General features: G+C 34.6%; 3 protein-coding genes across 6 annotated transcripts in view; all 3 read right to left on the bottom strand.

The window, feature by feature from the left end:
- LOC124437616 overlaps positions 1-17,193 on the bottom strand; it is a 32,614-nt gene extending 15,421 nt beyond the window's left edge. Inside the window, exon 1 of the mRNA XM_046987589.1 lies at positions 16,896-17,193. The gene's annotated coding sequence lies outside the window, so the exon portion shown is untranslated. The remainder of the gene's footprint in view (positions 1-16,895) is intronic.
- On the bottom strand, positions 250-23,715 carry LOC124437604. Of its 4 annotated transcripts, none has more exons than XM_046987574.1 (5): positions 1,675-1,962; positions 1,316-1,368; positions 974-1,186; positions 604-774; positions 250-487 (listed from the first exon to the last, which is right to left on the bottom strand). In XM_046987574.1, exons 2-5 carry the CDS (start codon positions 1,358-1,360, stop codon positions 410-412), a joined length of 507 nt encoding a protein of 168 aa, XP_046843530.1. In that variant the 5' UTR covers positions 1,361-1,368; positions 1,675-1,962; the 3' UTR covers positions 250-409. The 4 variants fall into 4 exon arrangements, with proteins under 4 accessions (XP_046843530.1, XP_046843529.1, XP_046843528.1 ...); XM_046987573.1 differs by lacking the exons at positions 250-487; positions 604-774; positions 974-1,186; positions 1,316-1,368; positions 1,675-1,962 and adding exons at positions 6,004-6,237; positions 6,354-6,536; positions 6,740-6,952; positions 7,091-7,143; positions 23,619-23,715; XM_046987571.1 differs by lacking the exons at positions 250-487; positions 604-774; positions 974-1,186; positions 1,316-1,368; positions 1,675-1,962 and adding exons at positions 17,945-18,182; positions 18,299-18,526; positions 18,726-18,926; positions 19,065-19,117; positions 23,619-23,681.
- LOC124437613 lies at positions 11,442-12,607 on the bottom strand. Its single transcript, XM_046987586.1, has 4 exons — positions 12,504-12,607; positions 12,165-12,365; positions 11,796-11,966; positions 11,442-11,679 (listed from the first exon to the last, which is right to left on the bottom strand). Exons 1-4 carry the CDS (start codon positions 12,546-12,548, stop codon positions 11,602-11,604), a joined length of 495 nt encoding a protein of 164 aa, XP_046843542.1. The 5' UTR covers positions 12,549-12,607; the 3' UTR covers positions 11,442-11,601.
- Positions 23,716-27,551: the final 3,836 nt, after the last annotated feature.

Genomic DNA, 27,551 nt, shown 5'->3' with positions numbered 1-27,551 from the left:
CAGTGTAATCATGACGTAAATATGATTCTTTCTACAATTCCAATCTTTGGGTAAGCCACCCCTTACGAAAATTTCACATTTGATTTCCTATATGAAATTGGAATTCACGAATATCGAAAATACTTTTTTCGATAAAAGAAGACATGTCTATATTGATACTGTATAAATACGTAATAATTTTGTTGCGTTTTATCTCAGAAATCAAAAATTACAGAGACATGAGCAGTTCGCACTACAAAGACAAATCTCTTAATCAACAGCAAGGACGAAAATTCTTATTTTTATTCAAATGCATGCTTAATGATGTAACAGTTACTTTACATGAAAATGTTACAATAACCTAAATGACACAAAAATATTAATTTTTGTTTGTTGGTTGAGGACTAAATGCGATAAATTTGCTTCCATGTTAACTCTGTTCCGTAGAAGTTTTGAAAGTGAATATAGCATCCACTCCATACAATATGGCGGCAATAAAACCAGAGACCTATGAAAGATAATAGAAGTATTTAAACTCTTCTTCTCATCAAGAATCACTATATGAACGAAACTAAAATTGCAAAGTTTGCTTTCACAAAATGTAAGATCAACTGTTCAACTTACCATTCCACCAATCAATTGACCACAGGTGTAATCATATTTCCTGCCTGCGTCATCCCAAACTTCACATGCAGACTCGCCTCCTTTATCCTTGTTGTACGAAGAGAAGATAACGGTAATTAGGCAGGTGGTGACCAATAACTGTATCGTCCATACACCTTGCACTGCTGCCATCTGTAAAAGTTGAATGGCATAATTCACCATTAAACAGTAAGAAAAAGGCACTCCATATTAAAGGGTTGAGAATAAACCTCGGCAGACTTAAATACTTCATTATACTTATACATGCAGCAAAAAATTTGACAGAACTGACTTACAGATGTAAACTTTGTAGCAAACACTCTTCCTGTAGTCTTAAACATAATGAACTTACAGCTACAGCATTGTGCTTTTTATTCATTAATCCATTAAAGTTGAGAACCAATCCAACGATTGAAATAATAGCTCCAACGCAGGTCGTATAAAGAAAAAATTCCTGTCTACCAAGAACGCCTTGTTTATATGCTTCTGAATTAAAATCGTCATAATAATCAACGACTTCTTTTGTGAAGTAACCAACACATCCCAAACCAGCGACAAGTGCAACCTGAAATATGTAAAAAGAAGGATTTATGTAAGTTTTCTTAAGGGAACTTCATCATTTATATTGTTATGTACGTGTAGTATTTCAGTGGGCGATAGTGATATACAAAATTAATTTATAGATAATACTTACAATTTGACAAATTTTGAAAATGACTGATGGTGAAGTGAAGCTCATTGTTTTATCTGAAAGTGCAAAACGCACTAAACGTTATTCCAGTGATCAGTGAAATTCAAATTACTTTCAAAAGAATTCAGTAGGACACAACAGAATATATGAATATGCACCCTCCCTAATTAACGTTCTAGTTGCGCCACTGGCAGTGATCATTTGAAAACTATATTTAATTACGAAGTGGATGTCCACCGTTGACACTCATCTCTTAAATATATATAGTAAATGTTTTATATTAAAATCAAAATCCCTAAAACACTGAAAACGAAGGCAACCATGCATTATTCGAACAACCGCTTCATAGCAATTTAATATACCTGGGTTTTTATCGAGGCTCTTGCTTTTAGTTGTTGAGTGTTGTCTTTGTGTGTCTCAACGGTAACTTATCTATTTGCGAATAAAGGTTGGTTTCAACCAGCTTTTTATATGGTATGGTAATAAGTATATGTCACCGAGTTGTCAACTGTCAAACACAAATCCTCGTCATAGTGAATATCACACCCCACAGCTACATAAAAAAGTGAGGAGGTTGACGTTGTTTGTTGTCAAACAGACGACTTGATACATTTGATAAACAAGAAAACTACGACATAATAACGTCACCAGTAAAACATGAACATGCACATTTGCACGCAGCATATACTGATTAATGCTGAGTGAACTTGATCTACGTATTTATGATATAATAAATATCTGACTATTTGTTTGTAACATAAAAGTAAACACGAAGACTATTAAAGATCATAAAATATCAAGTAAAAGACTAAAATTTTGTCAAACTCGAAATCATATAGTTAGTTGACTGCAGACTTGCTTAATGCGTGTCGTATTACAATCAAATACCTTAACTATTTGACACACTTGTAATTTTCTGGAAAAGCTCCTCTAATTAGTTGCAGCGACATAAGCAATTGCCACAATACAAAATACCTATCTACAAAAGTTCTGACAGGTTTAAAGGGGTTTAAAATTAGTGTTGGTGTTAATATTCTTCTTTGGGTTTGATTAGATATACCATTATTTAAATACACATCAATTTTTTTATGCATGTGTAGATGCATGTGTTGTATATTGTTTCTAATAAATGTGCTCATGCATGATTTTCTTGTATTCCGCTTTTATCCTATCAAATTTCTTTTTTGGCAAAATGCAAGCTGTTACTGAAACGCAAACCGAGCTAAATGATGTTAGAAAGTCACTAGATTTCTCGTTGTGTGAATAATTAGAACTTTCTATCTTCTTTCTCAGATGAATTCCGTGGAGGAACTTCGATCAATTTTTTCATGTTCCTGTTGTTTCCTACTTACGTCAGTTTTCAGTCACGCTGTCTTTCAGTGTAATCATGACGTAAATATGATTCTTTCAACAATTCCAACGACATTCTTGCTTGTTTATTCATTACAAGCGTTAAAAGTAAAGGTGTAAACGTCAACAAGCAATAACAGATTTTAGCTTCAGTTACTGAAATTAAACCTTTTAAATAGTAAAATGGGACGAAAGCATGCAATTTCTCTTATCGAATGTATCAATTATGTAAGATTTTTTCCCCACAGTTTCAATTTTCTCTATCAATTATTCATCTTGTGAAAATTATAAAAAGATAAACCTTTTCCCCATAGCTATCCTTTTTATTTGTATTGAATGTTTAGTTTTGCCTTATGAAGTTGTTAACATTGAATTTCGTCTTTTATCTTAAGTCATCGATTAATCTAGTTGAACTTTTGAAAAGGTTAATGATTTTTTGTTTGTTCTAATGAATATTGCAAAGATTTATCACTATATTGCACCGTGCTATTGAACGTTTATTTTTGTTAAATGCAGGGAAAAGGCGCAAATGCAATGATGCATTCGGAATCGAAAAAATGGCTATCATGTAAGCAAGCTTGCACAGCTAAAAGATAGGATCCAAATTAAAAGGCGGAAAAATAGCAACTTGAGACACAAAACCCCCACGATTCTTCATATTAAATACACTTGACAAGCTATGATGTAAAACAAAAGGTAGATAAGATGGTGCTTCCATAACTCAATTATTTTAATCCATTTCAATCTTACACCAAAAAGATAACCACTCTTTTCCATTCTTCATAGCTCCATCTCGGCCGTTTCAAGTTCATTGCCAGAATCAGTCGCAACGACACTCAGCCAAAAGTGAAATGATGAATCCACAATATACAGGATAAATGCAGTAAAGGCAAATACCTAACAACAAAATTATTCGATTTGTTTGACTTTCATCTTTCCAAATTTGAAATACACAAACCGTAATTGACATTTAAAAGTTTTTAGAATTAAAATATCGGATTACTGCATAATGCATAAAGTTCATGGGTCGATTTACTCTTTAGAATTTACTTTTCATGGAAATTCTATGGTAATTTAAGCGACCTTAACATGTTGACATTTCTGCAGAGCGCGCACTCTATTTCGATATGTATCATAAAACTGTGATCATCAAGTCCACTCTCTCTTACATTTGTAGCATGACTTACCACGGCGACAACAAGATTATTGCATTCAATATCTTTATGAACAGACTTCCAAGAATCGCAAAGACCCGAAGCTTTATATGATCTCGTATTATCGGCCAAAATACCAGCAGAGATCAACAGCATTACGGTGAAAATGACATAGATTATTGCCATCTGAAATGCATTTATAATGAAGAATTATATATAATATCATTCAAAGCTGATCTCAACAACACAACTACATTGATTATGAGCTGGTTGATTAGTCACGGTAAGTTAATTGGCCATTGTAATTTTTACTCATCTAATCTCTTTTAAAAAAACGCTAGATCACTTTTCATATGGATGGAAGACTTATCTACATGTTATTATGTAATAAACTTGTCTCAAAAACGTTAAGTCTACATTCAATACATTTGGTCTCTTGAACAAGTATATACTGTTTCTCATACCGCTAAAACCCAATTTACTTGGTGAAGAATCTTGTGTCCGCCAACAGTGAAGAAAAGAAACGAGACTATGGTGAAAATCCACGTGCACGCCACGCAAAATATGAAAAAATTCCACGTGCCTCGCGTGTTGTTCAAAGTGCTCATAAAAGCTGCGATACATGACGGAGATATCAAGAGCGCCACCTTTTTTTTTTTAAAATGATAGAGAAATGTATTAGTAAGGAACAAATGATAGATAATGGGGCATATGACTGAATTACTGCCGTCACTGGGAGTGAAAAACAACTGCGTGACCCCTATTTACCTTGTATTTATCCTTATTTATCTCATCATGATCCCTATTTGCTTTGTCAAAATCTCCCTATATATATTGTGATGATCCTCATTTACTTTGTTTTGCGTTGTGATGATCCCTATTTATCTCTTCATGTTCCTTGTTTATGTTTTGATAACCCCCGTTTATATCGCCACGATCTCCACCACTCTTCTTATGATCACAGCGATGTTTTCTACGCTATGATGCAGACGTTTATACAAGCCTTCAAATAACTTACAAATTCGAATATTTTTAAAATTCCTGGAGAGGAAACGATGAACTGAAAGCCCTGACCAATTTGCGTTTTATCAGATTTTCTAAAAAGGAAAAAGTAATTATGTGTTCATCAAGAGCACATTGTATGTCTACTTTTTTTATTGACTAAAGCTACGGGCTTTTTTTCATGAGTTTTTATAAACGAAGTGTGATACATATTGTACGTGATCTAAGGTCAGTGTTGCCAGATGAAATTTTAAAATATTCATGCTCGCTTGCGTCAAAAGTTCACTAACATGGCAAAAAGTTCATATTACAACTAATTTTTAAGATCGGAATATAACGGATTAACTCGGAAATTCGCGGAAACTCTCGGAAGTATCCGGAAAACATCGGATTATCTTAAAATCGTCATTGTTTTGAAAGAACTGTCGAGCTATGAAGATTTTCTTTTCATTGAACTATGATTTATCAATACATTCTTTATGAAAATGATGAAAATACAAAAATGCATAATATTTAGAAAAGTTCACAAAAAGTTCAGAAACTTTTAATCTTCATGAAATGTTCATGAAGAGAGCAAAAAGTTCACAAATCCTTGAACTTTGTTCACAATCTGGCAACACTGTCTAAGGTATTTGAGCGATCCCAACCAATCAGATCCCAACAACAAACACTGCCATAATCTGATCTGTATAAAATTTCTCTGATCTTAGAAGAAAATTTAACCACAATAAGAATATCAAATTTACTGTCTGAATATACCAGTTCGCAAGATTTGCTTGTAAAAAATGTTTTGTTAGTGCCGAGTCGTTCCATTTTAGGACTGTGACCTGCAGATAGACTACAGAAATTAATGAAAGTACTTTAACACTTTAACAGCAGCAGTTTTAGTAAGAATTGCTGTGTTTGAAATATTTAAATTTTAAGTTTGATAATAAGACCGGCAAGGTTTAATTTTGACGTGCAGCCCGTAGAAAAGTTAGAATAAGAAGCTCCTCCTCCCCTCGCCTACGTTTTTATGTTTGAAAAAAAATTGAAACGCATATATGTCGAAATACTTTTTTCGATAAAAGAAGACAAATCTATATTGCTAATGTGTAAATAAGTAATAATTTTGTTGTGTTTTATCTCAGAAATCAAAAAGTACGGAGACATGAGCAGTTTGCACTACAAAGACAATTCTCTTAATCAACAGCAAGGACGAAAATTCTTATTTTTATTCAATTGCATGCTTAATGATGTAACAGTTACTTTACATGAAAATGTTATAATAACCTAAATGACACAAAAATATTAATTTTTGTTTGTTGGTTGAGGACTAAATGCGATAAATTTGCTTCCATGTTAACTCTGTTCCGTAGAAGTTTTGAAAGTGAAAATAGCATCCACTCCATACAATATGGCGGCAACAAAACCAGAGACCTATGAAAGATAACAGAAGTATTTAAACTCTTCTTCGCATCAAGAATAACTATATGAACGAAACGACAGTTGCAAAGTTTGCCTTTACAAAATGTAACATCAACTGTTCAACTTACGATTCCACCAATCAATTGACCACAGGTGTAATCATATTTCCTGTCTGCGGCGTCATCCCAAACTTTACATACAGACTTGCCTAATAGAACGTCTTCGTCCTTGTTGAACGAAGAGAAGATAACGGTAAGTAGGCTTGTGGTGACCAATAACTGTATCGTCCATACACCTTGCACTGCTGCCATCTGTAAAAATAGAATGGCATTATTCACCATTAAACAGTAAGAAAAAGGCACTTCTTTTGAAACGGTTAAGAATAAACCTTGGCAGACAGACTTAAATACTAGATTATGCTTATATATGCAGCAAAAAATTTGACAGAACTTATTTACAAATGTAAATTTTGTAGCAAACACTCTTCTTGTAGTCTTAAACATAATGAACTTACAGCTACAGCATTGTGCTTTTCATTGATTAATCCACTAAAGTTGAGAACCAATCCAACGATTGAAATAATAACTCCGACGCCGGTCGTATAAAGAAAAAATTCCTCTCGACCAAAAACGCCTTGTTTATATGCTTCTGAATTAGAATCCTCAATATGATCAACGTATTCTTTTGTGAAGTGACCAACACATCCCAAACCAGCGACAAGTGCAACCTAAAACATGTAAAAAGAAAGATTTATGTAAGTTTTCTTAAGAGAACTTAATCATTTATATTGTTATGTACGTGCAGTATTTCAGTGGGCGATAGCGATATACAAAATTACAAATATTAATTCATATATAATACTTACAATTTGACAAATTTTGAGAATGACTGATGGTAAAGTGAAGCTCATTGTTTGATCTGAAAGTGCAAAACGTACTAAACGTTATTCCAGTGATGAGAGGCGTTACTAGAACGTTAATTGGGAGAGTGTATATCCCTATATTCAGTTGTGCCCTACCGTTTTCTTTTGAAATTCAAATTACTTTGAAAAGAAATCAGCAGGACACAACAGAATATATGAATATGCACCCTCTAAAATTAACGTTCTAGTTACGCCACTGGCAGTGATCATTTGAAAACTATATTTAATTACGAATTGGATGTCCACCGTTGACCCTTATCTCTTAAATATATATAGTAAATGGTTTGTATTAAAATCATAATCCCTATAACACTGAAAACGAAGGCTATCATGCATTATTAATAAAACTGCTTTATAACAAGTTAAAGTTCCTGTTTTTATCGAGGCTCTTGCTTTTAGTTGTTGAGTGTTGTCTTTATGTGTCTCAAAGGTAACTTATCTATTTACGAATAAAGGTTGGTTTCAACCAGCTTTTTATATGGTATGGTAATAAGTATATGTCACCGAGTTGTCATAGAATAGAGAATATATAGAAGGGCAACTCGCAGGTGAAACGCGTGGCATATTTTCTGTGCGCATGCGTTAGGTCCGCCATTACTCTGGCCAGTAACTTGACGCTGGTGTACTATAAAATAATATTGGAAAAGTGCGATTTTGGGATAATAATCGCCTAAAACGCAAACTGTTTTGGAAGATCATGGAATTTTGTGAAACGCTTACATCAAAGGTTACCGACGCGAGTTGCCCTTCAATCTCTATTCTATGAAGTTGTCAACTGTCAAACGGAAATCCTCGTCATGGTGAATATCACACCCACTGCTACATAAAAAATGAGGAGGTTGACGTTGTTTGTTGTCAAACAGACGACTTGATACATTTGATAAACAAGCAAACTACGACATAATAACGTCATCATTAAAACATGAACATGCACATTTGCACGCAGCATATACTGATTAATGCTGAAAGAACCCGGATGTATGTATTTATGATATAATAAATATCTGACTATTTATTTATAACATATGAGTAAACACGAAAACTATTAAAGATTATAAAATATCAAGTTAAAGACTAAAATTTTGTCAAACTCGAAATCATATAGTTAGTTGACTGCAGACTTGCTTAATGCCTGTCGTATTACAATCAAATACCTTAACTATTTGACACACCTGTAATTTTCTGGAAAAGCTCTTTAATTAGTTGCGGCGACATAAATAATTGCCACAGTACAAAATACCTATCTACAAAAATTCTGACATGTTGAAAGGTGTTTAGAATTAGTGTTGGTGTTAATCTTCTTCTTTGGGTTTGATTAGATATACCATTATTTAAATACACATCAATTTTTTTATGCATGTTTAGATAAATGTGTTGTATATTGTTTCTAATAAATGCTCCCATGCATGACTTTCTTGTATTCTGCTTTTAACCTATAGAATTTCTTTTTTGGAAAAATGCAAGCTGTTACTGAAACGCAAACCGAGCTATATGATGTTAGAAAGTCACTAGATTTCTCGTTGTGTGAATTATTAGAACTTTCTATTTCTTCGTCAGATGAATTCCGTGGAGGAACTTCGATCAATTTTACATGTTCCTGTTGTTTCCTACTTACGTCAGTTTTCAGTCATGTTGTCTTTCAGTGTATCATGACGTAATATGATTCTTTCAACCATTCCAATCTTTGGGTAAGCCACCCGTTACAAAAATTTTACATTTGATTTCATATATGAAATTGGAATTTCATATATGAGGTGTTTCAATTTCACATAAGTTTCACATATCGTCTCATGTATGAAATCAAATGTGAAATTTGATTTTATATATGGACCCACCCCACCCGAGAACTTGAAACTCTTGTACCCCTTGCGGTATTTACTGCTATTTGTAATTGACCATGCAGCGTGCATGAACATAAACGTTTATTTCAAAAATTGATGTTTACGAACGTCTAACCTGATGTTACTAACAGCCATCTCATTGTTGGTAAGGCGTAACCCCGAGATAGCACTCTTTGAAAACAAAGTGTGGCATATAGAGTATACGAGATGGACAAACTTATGTTTTACCTATACCAATTTAAAGTGTAACATCTAACTCAAAAGTCTGATGACAGATTTTTGCTAAATTTCAACATGCTACATTTGTTTATTACAACAACAGAATGCATTACTTAACGGGCACGCCTTAGTAATAATGAGGTAGCCGTTAGTAATGTCAAGTTTTAAAACTATAACGAAAGTTTCATTTAGGCATGCCGCACGGTCAATTGCAAATGGCAGTACACTTCCCATTTCGACAAAAATTCTAGCAACATGAAAGAATCCAATTTTTCATTCAAATTCTGTCTAACATGGCATCGATATGGCGAAACATATTTAAATGAAAAGATGAAATTATCGCCTTGAGGTCATTGAGGTCAGATTAACATTTCAAACTGAATTACAATAAAGTTTGGTTTTTGTTTTTTATAAGGTAGATTGTCTTTAAACGACCAAACGCAACAAATTTGCTTCCGTATTAATTACGTCAGCATTAAAGACGAAGAAAAAATGGCATCCACTCCGTATAAGAAAGCAACAATAAAACCAGTTACCTATGAGGCAGAATTTTTTCTGTAGCCTGCTTCTTAAGCATCACCAAATCCGTGCACAGTACTGTCATCAAAGTTGCTCTTGTAAAACAATCTACACAAAATACTTTTGTTCACAACTAGTAACAGGTCTAATCTCTCCCTCTCAGTCCTACTGCATCAAAACCGGTGTTGCATGTATAATAAACAATTATTGGCTGCCGTTAGCGCTGTCCGTGCTTTTATCAACAGATATATACAATTGAAGGCATGCATCGGCCAGAAAATTTCAAGAAACTTTCCCTACATTTTTTATTCACAAATACTGTAGTTGTACGCCAAATTTACCACTCTGCCAAACAACTGACCACAATTGGAAACATACTTCCTATTTTCAACGTCATTCCAGACTTTACAAGTCTGTTATAGCAACGTCCTTGTACGTCGATAAGAGACCAAAAAAATTGAAATTGTGGCAACTGCCAACTGTTGTATCGTCCAGAGACCTTGCTCAACTGCCATCTATAAAGGTGTAATGTGAGTACTGAACACTTCAATCAATCTTATTTTTTGTTCATTTTGTACTGTTGTATGTTAGTTACGCAGAAGAAGAAACTTACAGCAATTGTGCCTTGAAATACCTTCTTTTTAACTTCGAGACTCTTCACTTATATTTGCACTTTTCTCTTTCTTCTTTCAAAGATGTCTACTCTTTTTATTGACTAAAGCTACGGGCTTTTTTTCATGAGTTTTCATAAACGAAGATTGATACACATTGTACGTGATCTAAGGTCAGTGTTGCCAGATGAAATTTTAAAATATTCATGCTCGCTTGCGTCAAAAGTTCACAAAAATGGCAAAAAGTTCATATTACATCAAATTTTTAAGATCGGAAGTTAACGGATTAACTCGGAAATTTTCGGAAACTCTCGGAAGTATCCTAAAAACATCGGATTATCTTAAAATCGTCATTGTTTTGAAAGAACTGTCGAGCTATGAAGATTTTCTTTTCATTGAACTATGATTTATCTATACATTCTTTATCAAAATGATAAAAATACAAAAATGCTTTCTTCACAAACTTTTAATGTTCATGAAATGTTCATGAAGAGAGCAAAAAGTTAACAAATCCATGAACTTTGTTCACAATCTGGCAACACTGTCCAAGGTATTTGAGCGATCCCAACCAATCAGATCCCAACAACAAACACAACCATAATCTGATCTGTATAAAATTTCTCTGATCTTAGAAGAAAAGGTAACCACAATAAGAATAACAAATTTACCGTCTGAATATACCAGTTCGCAAGATTTGCTTGTAGAAAATGTTTTGTTAGTGCCGAGTCGTTCTATTTTAGATTGTGACCTGCAGATAGAGTACAGAATTTATTGAAAGTACTTTAACACTTTAGCAGCAGCAGTCTTAGTAAGAATTGCTGTGTTTGAAATATTTAAATTTCAAATTTGATAATAAGACCGGCAAGGTTTAATTTTGACGTGCAGCCCGTAGAAAAGTTAGAATAAGGAAGCTCCTCCTCCCCTCGCCTACGTTTTCATGTTTGAAAAAAAATTGAAACGCATATATGTCGAAATACTTTTTTCGATAAAAGAAGTCATGTCTATATTGATGCTGTATGAATAAGTAATAATTTTGTTGTGTTTTATGTCAGAAATCAAAAAAGTGCAGAGACATGAGCAGTTTGCACTACAAAGACAAATCTCTTAATCAACAGCAAGGACGAAAATTCTTATTTTTATTCAAATGCATGCTTAATGATGTAACAGTTACTTTACATGAAAATGTTACAATAACCTAAATGACACAAAAAACATTGATTTTGTTTGTTGGTTAAAGACTAAATGCGATAAATTTGCTTCCATGTTAACTCTGTTCCGTAGAAGTTTTGAAAGTGAAAATAGCATCCACTCCATACAATATGGCGGCAATAAAACCAGAGACCTATGAAAGATAATAAAAGTATTTACACTCTTCTTCTCATCAAGAATCACTATATGAATGAAACTATAGTTGCAAAGTTTGCCTTCCCAAAATGTAAGATCAACTGTTCAACTTACTATTCCACCAATCAATTGACCACAGGTGTGTTCATATTTCCTGCCTGCGTCATCCCAAACTTCACATGCAGACTCGCCTCCTTCATCCTTGTTGTACGAAGAGAAGACAACGGTAATTAGGCAGGTGGTGACCAATAACTGTATCGTCCATACACCTTGCACTGCTGCCATCTGTAAAAATGGAATGGCATTTTCACCATTAATCAGTAAGAAAAAGGTACTCCATATGAAAGGGTTGAAAATAAACCTCCGTAGACTTAAATACATGATTATACTTATACATGCAGCAAAGAATTTGACAGAACTGATTTACAGATGTAAACTTTGTAGCAAGTAATCTTCATGTAGTCTTAAACATAATGAACTTACAGTTACAGCATTGTGCTTTTTATTGATTAATCCACTAAAGTTGAGAACCAATCCAACGATTGAAATAACAGCTCCAACGCAGGTCGTATGGAGAAAAAATTCCTGTCTACCAAGAACGCCTCGTTTATATGCTTCTGAATTAGAATCAACGAATTCTTTTGTGAAGTGACCAACACATCCCAAACCAGCGGCAAGTGCAACCTGAAATATGTAAAAAGAAGGATTTATGTAAGTTTTCTTTAGAGAACTTCATCATTTATATTGTTATGTACGTGTAGTATTTCAGTGAGCTATAGCGATATACTATATTACAAAAATTGATTTATAGATAATACTTACAATTTGACAAATTTTGAGAATGACTGATGGTAAAGTGAAGTTCATTGTTTGATCTGAAAGTGCAAAACGTACTAAGCGTTATTCCATTGATCAAAGGCGTAACTAGAACGTTAATCGAGGGAGTGTATATTCCTATATTCAGTTGTGCCCTACTGATTTCTTTTGAAATTCAAATTCCTTTCAAAAGAAATCAGTAGGACACAACAGAATATATGAATATGCACCCTCCCCAATTAACGTTCTAGTTACGCCACTGGCAGTGATCATTTGAAAACAATATTGTGGATGTCCACCGTAGACCCTCATCTCTTAAATGTATATAGTAAATGTTTTGTATTAAAATCATAATCCCTAAAACACTGAAAACGAAGGCTACCATGCATTATTCATAAAACTGCTTCATAACAATTTAAAGTACATGTTTTTATCGAGACTCTTGCTTTTAGTTGTTGAGTGTTGTCTTTGTGTGTCTCAACGGTAACTTATCTAATTACGAATAAAGGCTGGTTTTAACCAGCTTTATATATGGTATGGTATGTCAAACGGAAATCCTCGTCATAGTGAATATCACACCCCACTGCTACATAAAAAAGTGAGGAGGTTGACGTTGTTTGTTGTCAAATACAAACGGAAATTGATAGAATGATTGCTAAAAATATAATAGAAACCATACAACACGAACCAGATGAAATTTTCTTAAATATTTTAACTAAAGTGAAAAAGACGGCACACATGGGGTCATACTAGATTTAAAGTTTTTATACTTTTTGTCCTATTTCCATTTCAAAATGGACTCACAAACTACGATCAATAAGCTTGTAGAACAAAACTGCTACATGTGTAGTTTTCATCTCAAAGACGTCTACTACTCTTTACCCATAAAATACACTGACAGGAAATATCTGAGACTCCACTGGAAGGGTTTTTATACCAATTTACGTGCTTGCCAAAGGGCTTTTATCTAGTGGACCACCGAAGTTCACAAAAACACTAAAACCCCCCTTAGCTACATTACACTCAAAAGGGCACATCAACTCGGGACATCTGGATGATTTCTATTTACAAGGGAAAATTTACGATGCATGTCAGAGCAATGTGATAGAAACAGTGACATTATTTACCCAATTAAGCTTCCTAAAATGGATATTTATCCCTTCCCTGAAATTAATAACACTGGGATTTGAAATTAAACTCTGTCACAACGACTGTGAAATTAACAAAAGAAAAAGCCTTTAAAAACAGATTGTATAGAATTTATGGAGAAAGCGAAATGGGGAGTAAAAATTCGAGTCACAGCCAAAATAGTGGGTAAACTAGTCTCAAGCTTTCCTGGTGTGTTACATGGATCCTTAAACTACAGAAATTTAGATAGGGACAAAACATCTGCACTAACTCTAAGTAAGGGAAACTTCGACACATATATGATGGTTTCTGCTGAAGCCCTTGTTGAGCTACATTGGTGGTCGAATAATGTTTTGAATGCCATTAAACCCACTTCTCATGGGGAACCGTCGCTTACTATTACGACGAACGCTTCAAATAAAGGTTGTGGGGGCAGAATCGCAAGGCATTAGCACAGGAGGCCTATGGTCACACCTAGAGACAAAAGAACACATAAATTACTTAGACTTGTTTGCCTTCTACCTAAGACGACAAACATTTAAACATTTGCCCATTCCCAACATTTGCACACAGCACAATATGGGAACTAGCTACTCTGAACGTTGCAACAATCTGACAAAACAATTATGGGAATGGTGTATTGCCCGAGAACTATGGGTCAGTGCGGCACACATTCTGGGGAAAAATAACTTAATTGCCAATTTTGAATCTAGGCGAAATGAACGAGCCTCTGAATGGATGCTTGATAAAAAATATCTGCATAATTCTTGTAAAGAGCTCGAATTTATGCCGGACATTAATTTATTTGCATCAAGAATCAACAAGCAATTCAACAAATACGTTTCTTACAGACCAGATCCGGAATCTTTATTTGTGGATGCTTTTTCATAACTTGGTCAGAACATTCATTCTATGCTTTTCCACCTTTCTATCATAGCCAACGTTCTACAGAAAATAAGGAACGACAAAGCGCGAGGCATATATGTGATGCCAAAATGGCTAACTCAACCCTGGTATCCTATAGCTCTTACAATGCTAGAGAAGCCACCAATAGAACTAAAAGCATCACCGAGTCTCCTTATACTACCCAGTTATCCAACAGAAGTACACCCCTTTTCAAAACTCACCCTGATTGTCTGCCTTTAATCAGGGAAAACTAGGAAACCAAAATCTTTCACGGGCTGCTCAAGACGGAGAAAAGGTACTACAAACTATCATATCATCATGGAGAAAAGGTACTACAAAACAAGATCGCACCTACCTATTACGCTGGCAGTTTTGTCGATGTGAGGCATTATCGTTATACAGCCCTGGAATGGCGAATGCCATTGAATTCCTAACTGAAATGTACAAATCTGGACTAGGATACAGTGCCATAAACACGGCAAAATTTGCACTTTCCTCAATAATACTACCTACTTCAGGTGTTACGTTTGCCAAAAACCCCTTAGTTTGCCCGTTTTTTAAAGGGGGGTTTGAACTTAAACCATGCCTTCCAAAATATAACCACATATGGGATGTTAACACCATTCTTAGTTACTTAAAAACATTTGATCCTACAAAGGAGATGGCATTGAAAGATATCACAACAAATCTGGCAACTGTACTCTGTTTACTAACCGGACAACGATGCCAGACTAAACACAAAATTAACTTGAATTTCATACAATTTCATGACGAAGAATGTACGATCACGATACGTGAAATACTTAAACACACAAAAGCAGGCAAACACCAACAACTTATAAGATTACAAGCTACCCAACAGATAAAAAACTCTGCATCATAGAGCACCTTAGACAATACATAACCCGTACTGAAACTTTAAGGGGAGAACAATCGCAACTCTTCATCAGTTTCACCAAACATTACTGTCCAGTGACCAAAGACACCATTGTCAAATGGGTCAAATCAACTTTGGAAAGTCCGGAATCAACACCAAGAAATTTACACGCCACAGTACTCGAGCTGCCTCAACTTCATATGCTAAAACAGCTGGACTAAACTTGAGACAAATCCTGCTATCAGCGGGATGGTCAAATGCTACCACGTCAAGTGATACTAGACATTACAGAAAACAATGAAACTTTGCATCTACTAACAAAATTTTACCATAAGTTAACTTTTATGAGGTTCTGCTAAATACACCTAAAGGGGGTACCTTATTAATATTTTCTTGAACTGAGTCCTCTCTATAATACATAATTGATTGATGACATTGCGTGTAACATATCAATTCCCATCTCGCAACAGCAGAACTTTGAAATCTCATGTGACTCCAAAGTGACGTGAGTGATGACGTTGTAGAATTCTCAAATTAAACGAGACTTACCTGTAAATTGATGTTTGATTGGAATTCTACTAGTCATCAGTCAGAAAGGAAGGAGTCACACGCCCTGCACTACCCATCCCTCCGGTGACTCCTTCGATTCCTTAATTTCTGCAACTCCTTACGCAGAAAAACTGATTGACAAGCGACGCACGCGCGCTTGTCATGTGACTCCTTCGTTCCTGACTGATGACTAGTAGAATTCCAATCAAACATCAACTTACAGGTAAATCTCGTTTAATTTAAGAATTATTCTAGAACTCAATGGTCAAAACCATAGTCAAAAACTGCAGGCAACGACGTAGTTGCTCTATGCAAGAATTTTGAATTGGCTAATCGTATGACGTTGTAGAATTTTAGAATACTTCATTTAATTTCCTTTGAAGTTATAAAACTTGCCTCAATTATATGCTGATTTTGTGAAAAATCCTTCAAACTATTTAGATTTTATAAACTATAATTCGCAATAAATCGTTGAAAAACAATCATTAATTTTCTGCATTTTCAACCACGTCATGCGACATATTTGACGTAGTCTGGATCCCCTCCCCAGGATAATAAAGCCGTTGTTAGGGAGCAAATTACTGAGGCAGCGATGCAGTTAAAGAAAACTTGGAGCTTAAATTAAAACTTATAGTGCATCATCGGACTCTTCTATTTATTGATCATTGGAGAATCTTAACTTTAAAAATCATCAAGAGTGCGAAAAAGTATCTCAAAATGCCATGGAAATGATGGTTACGAAAGTACTAACTTTTAAACAATATATATGTCGAAGAAGTCGAAGCGAAAGATCATGTTTAAGGACTTTTTTACTTGAACGTTTAACGAACTTTCCAAGTTATATATACATGACTGAATTTGAGCTCTTACTATACATCTTGTTTATTGTTCTCTTTTGCTATGATGCAGACGTTTATACAAGCCTTCAAATAACTTACAAATTCGAATATTTTTAAAATTCCTGGAGGGGAAACGATGAACTGAAAGCCTTGACCAATTTGCGTTTTATCAGATTTTCTAAAAAGGAAAAAGTAATTATGTGTTCATCAAGAGCACAGTGGATACGACAACAGGAGTGAACATGAGTGAACTCGATGTATGTATTTATGATATAATAAATATCTGACTATTTATTTGTAACATATAAATAAACACGAAGACTATTAAAGATTATAAAACATCAAGTAAAAGACTAAAGTTTTGTCAAAGTCGAAATCATATAGTTAGTTGACTGCAGACTTTCTTAATGCCGGTCGTATTACCATCAAATACCTTAACTATTTGACACACCTGTAATTTTCTGGAAAAGCTCCTCTAGTTAGTTGCGACGACATAAATAATTGCCACAATACAAGATACCTATCTACAAAATTCTGACAGGTTGAAAGGAGTTTAGAATTAGTGTTGGTGTTAATCTTCTTCTTTGGGTTTGATTAGATATACAATTATTTAAATACACGTAAATTATTTTATGCATGTGTAGATGCATAATTTTCTCATGCATGATTTTCTTGTATTCTGCTTTTATCTTATAGAATTTCTTTTTTGGAAAAATGCAAGCTGTTACTGAAACGCAAACCGAACTATATGATGTTAGAAAGTCACTAGATTTCTCGTTGTGTGAATTATTAGAACTTTTTATCTTCTTTGTCAGATGAATTCCGTGGAGGAACTTTGATCAATTTTACATGTTCCTGTTGTTTCCTACTAACGTCAGTTTTTAGTCATGCTGTCTTTCAGTGTAATTATGACGTAAATATGACTCTTTGAACAATTCCAATCTTTAGGTAAGCCACCCCTTACAAAAATTTCACATTTGATTTCATATATGAAATTGGAATTCACGTATATCGAAAATACTTTTTTCGATAAAATAAGACAAGTCTATATTGATGCTGTGTAAATACGTAATAATTTTGTTGCGTTTTATGTCAGAAATCAAAAAAGTGCAGAGACATGAGCAGTTCGCACTACAAAGACAAATCTCTTAATCAACAGCAAGGACAAAAATTCTTATTTTTATTCAAATGCATGCTTAATGATGTAACAGTTACTTTACATGAAAATGTTACAATAAGCTAAATGACGCAAAAATATTGATTTTGTTTGTGGGTTGAGGACTAAATGCGATTAACTAGCTATCCATGTTAACTCTGTTCCTTAGAAGTTGTGAAAGTGAAAATAGCATCCATTCCATACAAAATGGCGGCAATAAAACCAGAGACCTATGAAAGATAATAGAAGTATTTAAACTCTTCTTCTCATCAAGAATCACTATATGAACGAAACGACAGCTGCAAAGTTTGCCTTTACAAAATGTAAAATCAACTGTTCAACTTACGATTCCACCAATCAATTGACCACAGGTGTAATCATATTTCCTGTTTGGGGTGTCATCCCAAACTTTACATTGAGACTTAGAAAGTACTGAAATTAAGTGTTCATCCGTGTTGTTAAACGAAGAGAAGACAACGGTTTCATCCTTGTTGTTAAACGAAGAGAAGACAACGGTAATTAGGCAGGTGGTGACCAATAACTGTATCGTCCATGTACCTTGCACTGCTGCCATCTGTAAAAGTTGAATGGCATTATTCACCATTAAACAGTAAGAAAAAGGCACCCAATATGAAAGGGTTGAGAATAAACCTCGGCAAACTTAAATACTGTATTATACTTATATATGCAGCAAAGAATTTGACAGAACTGATTTACAAATGTAAACTTTGTAGCAAACACTCTTCATGTAGTCTTAAACATAATGAACTTACAGCTACAGCATTGTGCTTTTTATTGATTAATCCACTAAAGTTGAGAACCAATCCAACGATTGAAATAACAACTCCAACGCAGGTCGTATGGAGAAAAAATTCCTGTCTACCAAGAACGCCTCGTTTATATGCTTCTGAATTAGAATCAACGACTTCTTTTGTGAAGTGACCAACACATCCCAAACCAGCGGCAAGTGCAACCTGAAATATGTAAAAAGAAGGATTTATGTAAGTTTTCTTTAGAGAACTTCATCATTTATATTGTTATGTACGTGTAGTATTTCAGTGGGCGATAGCGATATACTATATTACAAAAATTGATTTATAGATAATACTTACAATTTGACAAATTTTGAGAATGACTGATGGTAAAGTGAAGTTCATTGTTTGATCTGAAAGTGCAAAACGTACTAAGCGTTATTCCATTGATCAAAGGCGTAACTAGAACGTTAATCGAGGGAGTGTATATTCCTATATTCAGTTGTGCCCTACTGATTTCTTTTGAAATTCAAATTCCTTTCAAAAGAAATCAGTAGGACACAACAGAATATATGAATATGCACCCTCCCCAATTAACGTTCTAGTTACGCCACTGGCAGTGATCATTTGAAAACAATATTGTGGATGTCCACCGTAGACCCTCATCTCTTAAATGTATATAGTAAATGTTTTGTATTAAAATCATAATCCCTAAAACACTGAAAACGAAGGCGCCGTGCATTATTCATAAAACTGCTTCATAACAATTTAAAGTACATGTTTTTATCGAGACTCTTGCTTTTAGTTGTTGAGTGTTGTCTTTGTGTGTCTCAACGGTAACTTATCTAATTACGAATAAAGGCTGGTTTTAACCAGCTTTATATATGGTATGGTATGTCAAACGGAAATCCTCGTCATAGTGAATATCACACCCCACTGCTACATAAAAAAGTGAGGAGGTTGACGTTGTTTGTTGTCAAATACAAACGGAAATTGATAGAATGATTGCTAAAAATATAATAGAAACCATACAACACGAACCAGATGAAATTTTCTTAAATATTTTAACTAAAGTGAAAAAAGACGGCACACATGGGGTCATACTAGATTTAAGAGTTTTTTATACTTTTTTGTCCTATTTCCATTTCAAAATGGACTCACAAACTACGATCAATAAGCTTGTAGAACAAAACTGCTACATGTGTAGTTTTCATCTCAAAGACGTCTACTACTCTTTACCCATAAAATACACTGACAGGAAATATCTGAGACTCCACTGGAAGGGTTTTTATACCAATTTACGTGCTTGCCAAAGGGCTTTTATCTAGTGGACCACCGAAGTTCACAAAAACACTAAAACCCCCCTTAGCTACATTACACTCAAAAGGGCACATCAACTCGGGACATCTGGATGATTTCTATTTACAAGGGAAAATTTACGATGCATGTCAGAGCAATGTGATAGAAACAGTGACATTATTTACCCAATTAAGCTTCCTAAAATGGATATTTATCCCTTCCCTGAAATTAATAACACTGGGATTTGAAATTAAACTCTGTCACAACGACTGTGAAATTAACAAAAGAAAAAGCCTTTAAAAACAGATTGTATAGAATTTATGGAGAAAGCGAAATGGGGAGTAAAAATTCGAGTCACGGCCAAAATAGTGGGTAAACTAGTCTCAAGCTTTCCTGGTGTGTTACATGGATCCTTAAACTACAGAAATTTAGATAGGGACAAAACATCTGCACTAACTCTAAGTAAGGAAACTTCGACACATATATGATGGTTTCTGCTGAAGCCCTTGTTGAGCTACATTGGTGGTCGAATAATGTTTTGAATGCCATTAAACCCACTTCTCATGGGGAACCGTCGCTTACTATTACGACGAACGCTTCAAATAAAGGTTGTGGGGGCAGAATCGCAAGGCATTAGCACAGGAGGCCTATGGTCACACCTAGAGACAAAAGAACACATAAATTACTTAGACTTGTTTGCCTTCTACCTAAGACGACAAACATTTAAACATTGCCCATTCCCAACATTTGCACACAGCACAATATGGGAACTAGCTACTCTGAACGTTGCAACAATCTGACAAAACAATTATGGGAATGGTGTATTGCCCGAGAACTATGGGTCAGTGCGGCACACATTCTGGGGAAAAATAACTTAATTGCCAATTTTGAATCTAGGCGAAATGAACGAGCCTCTGAATGGATGCTTGATAAAAAATATCTGCATAATTCTTGTAAAGAGCTCGAATTTATGCCGGACATTAATTTATTTGCATCAAGAATCAACAAGCAATTCAACAAATACGTTTCTTACAGACCAGATCCGGAATCTTTATTTGTGGATGCTTTTTCATAACTTGGTCAGAACATTCATTCTATGCTTTTCCACCTTTCTGTATCCTAGCCAACGTTCTACAGAAAATAAGGAACGACAAAGCGCGAGGCATATATGTGATGCCAAAATGGCTAACTCAACCCTGGTATCCTATAGCTCTTACAATGCTAGAGAAGCCACCAATAGAACTAAAAGCATCACCGAGTCTCCTTATACTACCCAGTTATCCAACAGAAGTACACCCCCTTTTCAAGAAACTCACCCTGATTGTCTGCCTTTAATCAGGGAAAAACTAGGAAACCAAAATCTTTCACGGGCTGCTCAAGACGGAGAAAAGGTACTACAAACTATCATATCATCATGGAGAAAAGGTACTACAAAACAAGATCGCACCTACCTATTACGCTGGCAGTTTTGTCGATGTGAGGCATTATCGTTATACAGCCCTGGAATGGCGAATGCCATTGAATTCCTAACTGAAATGTACAAATCTGGACTAGGATACAGTGCCATAAACACGGCAAAATTTGCACTTTCCTCAATAATACTACCTACTTCAGGTGTTACGTTTGCCAAAACCCTTAGTTTGCCAGTTTTTAAAGGGGTTTGAACTTAAACCATGCCTTCCAAATATAACCACATATGGGATGTTAACACCATTCTTAGTTACTTAAAAACATTTGATCCTACAAAGGAGATGGCATTGAAAGATATCACAACAAATCTGGCAACTGTACTCTGTTTACTAACCGGACAACGATGCCAGACTAAACACAAAATTAACTTGAATTTCATACAATTTCATGACGAAGAATGTACGATCACGATACGTGAAATACTTAAACACACAAAAGCAGGCAAACACCAACAACTTATAAGATTACAAGCTACCCAACAGATAAAAAACTCTGCATCATAGAGCACCTTAGACAATACATAACCCGTACTGAAACTTTAAGGGGAGAACAATCGCAACTCTTCATCAGTTTCACCAAACATTACTGTCCAGTGACCAAAGACACCATTGCCAGATGGGTCAAATCAACTTTGGAAAGTCCGGAATCAACACCAAGAAATTTACACGCCACAGTACTCGAGCTGCCTCAACTTCATATGCTAAAACAGCTGGACTAAACTTGAGACAAATCCTGCTATCAGCGGGATGGTCAAATGCTACCACGTCAAGTGATACTAGACATTACAGAAAACAATGAAACTTTGCATCTACTAACAAAATTTTACCATAAGTTAACTTTTATGAGGTTCTGCTAAATACACCTAAAGGGGGTACCTTATTAATATTTTCTTGAACTGAGTCCTCTCTATAATACATAATTGATTGATGACATTGCGTGTAACATATCAATTCCCATCTCGCAACAGCAGAACTTTGAAATCTCATGTGACTCCAAAGTGACGTGAGTGATGACGTTGTAGAATTCTCAAATTAAACGAGACTTACCTGTAAATTGATGTTTGATTGGAATTCTACTAGTCATCAGTCAGAAAGGAAGGAGTCACACGCCCTGCACTACCCATCCCTCCGGTGACTCCTTCGATTCCTTAATTTCTGCAACTACTCACGTAGAAAAACTGATCGACAAGCGACGCACGCGCGCTTCTCATGTGACCCCTTCGTTCCTGACTGATGACTAGTAGAATTCCAATCAAACATCAACTTACAGGTAAATCTCGTTTAATTTAAGAATTATTCTAGAACTCAATGGTCAAAACCATAGTCAAAAACTGCAGGCAACGACGTAGTTGCTCTATGCAAGAATTTTGAATTGGCTAATCGTATGACGTTGTAGAATTTTAGAATACTTCATGTAATTTCCTTTGAAGTTATAAAACTTGCCTCAATTATATGCTGATTTTGTGAAAAATCCTTCAAACTATTTAGATTTTATAAACTATAATTCGCAATAAATCGTTGAAAAACAATCATTAATTTTTTGCATTTTCAACCACGTCATGCGACATATTTGACGTAGTCTGGATCCCCTCCCCAGGATAATAAAGCCGTTGTTAGAGAGCAAATTATTGAGGCAGCGATGCAGTTAAAGAAAACTTGGAGCTTAAATTAAAACTTATAGTACATCATCGGACTCTATTTATTGATCATTGGAGAATCTTTTAAAATGAGTGCGAAAAGTATCTCAAAATAACCATGGAAATGATGGTTACGAAAGTACTAACTTTTAAACAATATATATGTCGAAGAAGTCGAAGCGAAAGATCATGTTTAAGGACTTTTTTACTTGAACGTTTAACGAATTTTCCAAGTTATATATACATGACTGAATTTGAGCTCTTACTATACATCTTGTTTATTGTTCTCTTTTGCAATTTACTTACGATGTGGTTTTGATGGTTTGCGATTGGTTCAAAACGTCAAATGCATACGGTACACAAAGATATCATGAAAACGTACATTTTTGCACATTTGAGAAAGAATAACTTTACTTTTATAATCTAATATTCTGATTTTTGTACATTATCGATAAGGAATCAATTGCGACTTAATGTAATGTGATATTTGAAAAAATTGTTTAAGTTACCTGAATCGATTCTACAAATTTGAAGTTCCTTAAAGATTACTTGGTGTCGTTAGCTTTTCCTCCTTTGAAATGACGCAGAAATGAAAATAACATTGGAATGAATTCTTTATGAGCCCCTGACAAGCTGTTCAAATCTGAAATATGATTGGATACAAGTAATTCACAAATCCACCCCCCCGTATTATGTAAATACATTTCAAATTGAAATACGAATAACTCAATTAACTGTTTAAAGCTAAGTGGCTACAGACGATAATTAAATTATTTTTTCGCTGTTGAAATTAAATGCGTGAATTCCTGTCTTGTTTCCAACAGTGAGCTAAATATTAATGTCAAGCAAATGTTGTTAAGTATTAACATTGGCTTATGAAAAAGCTCTTCCTCTTGCTTTTTATACTCGACATTGAGTTTTGTTAATAATTGCAAAAGAGGGTTTCAATGATAAACGTAGTTACTTTTTTACTTGACTGTGTTTGATTCATTGATGCGATGATCTCGTGCGATTAAATCAATAGAAATCGATATGAGTCCCCAAATGCCAGTTGTTTGGGTCTTTTGGCAATTCTTTCATTCACAACTATCTGCTTTATACAAGTACACTTTGGTGCAATACGTGTTTTTTTTTATTAATCTACAATTTTCGTGCAAGTGTTTTATAATGTTCTAAGCTTCAATTTCGATGTAAGCTAAATATTAGAAATGGAGGGAATCTTGTATATAATTAGCTTCTTGACGTTCTCCAGGTGGAATTTTGTCGACAATTGTTTTTCTTCCTCAATTTGATCGTTCAATAACCAAAGATAAAATTAAATGTCCAACGTAGTTAGGTTCTATGTATAAGCCTTAAGCGAAACAGTTCTTTATCTGCAAAATTATAACATGACAATTTTGCTACATGCGAAGAAATTGTAAAATTATCTGATTCCAGTAATGCCAGTTGTCTTTTGCAATTCTTTCATTTAATGCTATATGGTTATCAACAGTATTACGCCTTGCAATACGGGTCTCTAAGAATGTCGTCTGTATCTTTTTATATTGATTTGCATAATTATATACAGTAAAAAGAAATGGGCCATTTTAGCCCATGAGGTCGTTTTGGCTTTTGAAATTGCTAGCCATATTCGCTAACAATGAGAGCTAAAACAGACAAGAGGGGCCGTTTTGGCTCGATGAGAGTTGTTTTTGCTCTACATATATGTAGCTACAATTCTCATGTAACTGTTGTATGATGGACATGAAACATAATTCCCTCTTTTTTTAATACTCAAAAATTGAGTTTCATTTCCTCAATTTAATCGCTGAACAACAAGAGCGAATGCTTATGTCAAGAGCGAATGTTTATTTTCAAGCCTTCTATCTCACTGACTCCACTGCTTTTATTTAAACAATGACATCCAGATAAAATCGCTAATTAAAAAGATATTCTTAAATCACATGCATTCCCGAGCATTTCGTAATTTTAATACAAGATTTGAAATTAGTTATTTGAACTATCGTTAAGATTTTCAATGTTCTCTGATCTTTTCTAGACGTTATATTTTTAAAATGTTGATTGATTTTCGTCAAATGTTATTTGGAGATCAACCAATGAGTTATATGTTTCCAACATACACATTTACTATTACTAACTTGCTAAAATACTCCAAAGTCATAATTGGAACATTTAAATGTAAAAAACATTGGCTTCAAATGAACAGTGACACCATAGGGATTAGTCAATTTTTTAAGTTAATGTTCAGAATATCAAAGATATGAAATAGAAATTCTGTGATATATTATCATGCAATAGTAGCGAATTGAAAAGATTACAATGGTGACATTAGTTAACGAGTTCGCATTTTAAATTAAGTGCACATATACAATATAATATTAAACTTTCTGTGTAATTACAGTTACTTTATGGTGACACACCGAGTTTTTTGCGATTATTTCAACTCAAACCACCAAATAAAGCGTTTTCCGTATCTTATCGTGTATGAGTAAAGCGATTGAGTCACAGAATAGAGATCATACAAATTAATGCCCAACATAAAGCTCTGATTAGAGCCATAGAAATAGACAAAAAAAAAACGAATTGTAAAGTTAAATTTATTGTGACGTTTCGTCTTTACTCAAGACATCTTCAGACAAATAATAAATAGGATGTTAAGACAAGATATTATATTTACAAAAAGGTGTTAAATTACTACTAAAGGAAGCGGTGTCGAATGGATACATGATAAGGAAGTTAGGAAGTAAAATAAAGAGAAATTAAAAGAGGTTAAGTGGAATGGAGTTTCCTTGCACATTAAGTGAAGGCTTGTATTTATTGATTAGAAGGCTTTCATGAATGGAGAGTTCATAAGTATTGTTGGAAGAGGAGATTATTTTAAAGTCGTCTAAGTTGGGGGTGTGTCCAGTTGCGTTAATGTGAGCAAGAATGCTTGATGATGCAGGGTGGGAAACTTGGTTGCCTGTAAGGGGATATTCCCAAGTGCTCCGAAAATCTGGTGTGTAGATGACGTGTGGTTTGACCCACATACGAGGCGTTGCAGCTTCGACACTTGAATAAATAGACTACACCAGATCTCAGAGGTTTGGGAATTTTTTCCTTAAAGGGGAAGAAAGAAGAGATACATTGAGAAGGGTGAAAAAAAAATTTAATGGATATATGTGGGAAGGCTGCAGCACAAAGGCTATTGATTTGTGTGCGAATTTGAAGGGAGTGTATACCGGTGAAAGGAAGACAGAAATAGATGGGCATTTTGTGAGCAGTCAAGACAGGTGGTTTAGGGGCAAAGGTGTTGTTAAGGAAGCGACGTATGATTTGGTCAATTATGCGTGAAGGAAAACCGTTTTTGGTGAGTGACTTTCTGGTAAATTCGAGTTTTGTATGAAAATTTTCGTAAGTAGAGAAAAGATTGAAGATGCGGTGAAGTAAGCAGGAGACTAATGAAAGTTTGTAAGTAAGTGGGATGAAGCTGTGGAAGTTAGTGAAAAGGCCAGTGAAAGTAGGTTTGCGGTAGACGGAAGTGGTAAATTTTCCATTAGTACGAGAGATATCAATGTCAAGAAATGAGAGCTTTCTGTTTTGTTCGACTTCAGCTGTGAATGTGATGTTAGGGTGTTGTAGGTTCAGATAGTCAAGAAAGAGAGGGACGTGATCGGAGGAATGAAAAAGTAAAAAACAGTCGTCAACGTAGCGTCGGTAAAGTAGTGGTTTGAATGAAGAAGGACATTTATTGAGCCAGGATTTTTCGTGAAAGGACATGAATATATCAGCAAAGAGAGGGCCCAATTATTATTTGTCTGTAGATGTCTTGAGTAAAGACGAAACGTCACAATAAATTTAACTTTACAATTCGTTTTTTTTTTGGTCTATTTCTATGGCTCTAATCAGAACTTTATGTTGGGCATTAATTTTTATCACACGAATTCGATTTCCGCTCGGCAAGTCTCTCGCTACAATTTTAGAGATCATACAGATTAGAGAAATTCCACTCCTTCCGGAACCTTTGAAAGTTTTTGTCTCCAAGACGTCATGGTAAAAGAAAACTTCTTCAAAAATGCGTCGTGCGTGAACTACAACGCAGAAAAATCGGTTTTTTCAGCTTTTCGTTTTTTGACGGCGTTAATGTCTATCAGTTTTCAAAACTGGGATCTATTGCAAATTTTTGCAATGCACAAGATTTGTAGATTTTCTTTGGTTTTCTCTTAAGCAAAAATCTAAAAATGGCAAATGTGATTAATTGCATGAAAATTAATATTTCAATAGATATTTTGCCGCAGTGAATTAATTGATAGTTTTGTCAAAACAATGAATTTCACATGCTTGAAATTCCTGTTTTATTTACAACTACTGATAATTTTTTTTAAGATTGTGCGTCACCGCAAAAGACTGCCTTCTCAAAAGTTTGTGTTTTCTTATTCAAAGACCGAACTTGGAACAACAAG

Source organism: Xenia sp. Carnegie-2017, unplaced genomic scaffold (genome assembly GCF_021976095.1).
Source record: "Xenia sp. Carnegie-2017 unplaced genomic scaffold, XeniaSp_v1 HiC_scaffold_16, whole genome shotgun sequence".
NCBI lineage: Eukaryota > Metazoa > Cnidaria > Anthozoa > Malacalcyonacea > Xeniidae > Xenia > Xenia sp. Carnegie-2017.
The sequence above is the reverse complement of the archived record's forward strand: the minus strand, read 5'-3'. Positions and strand labels throughout refer to the sequence as shown.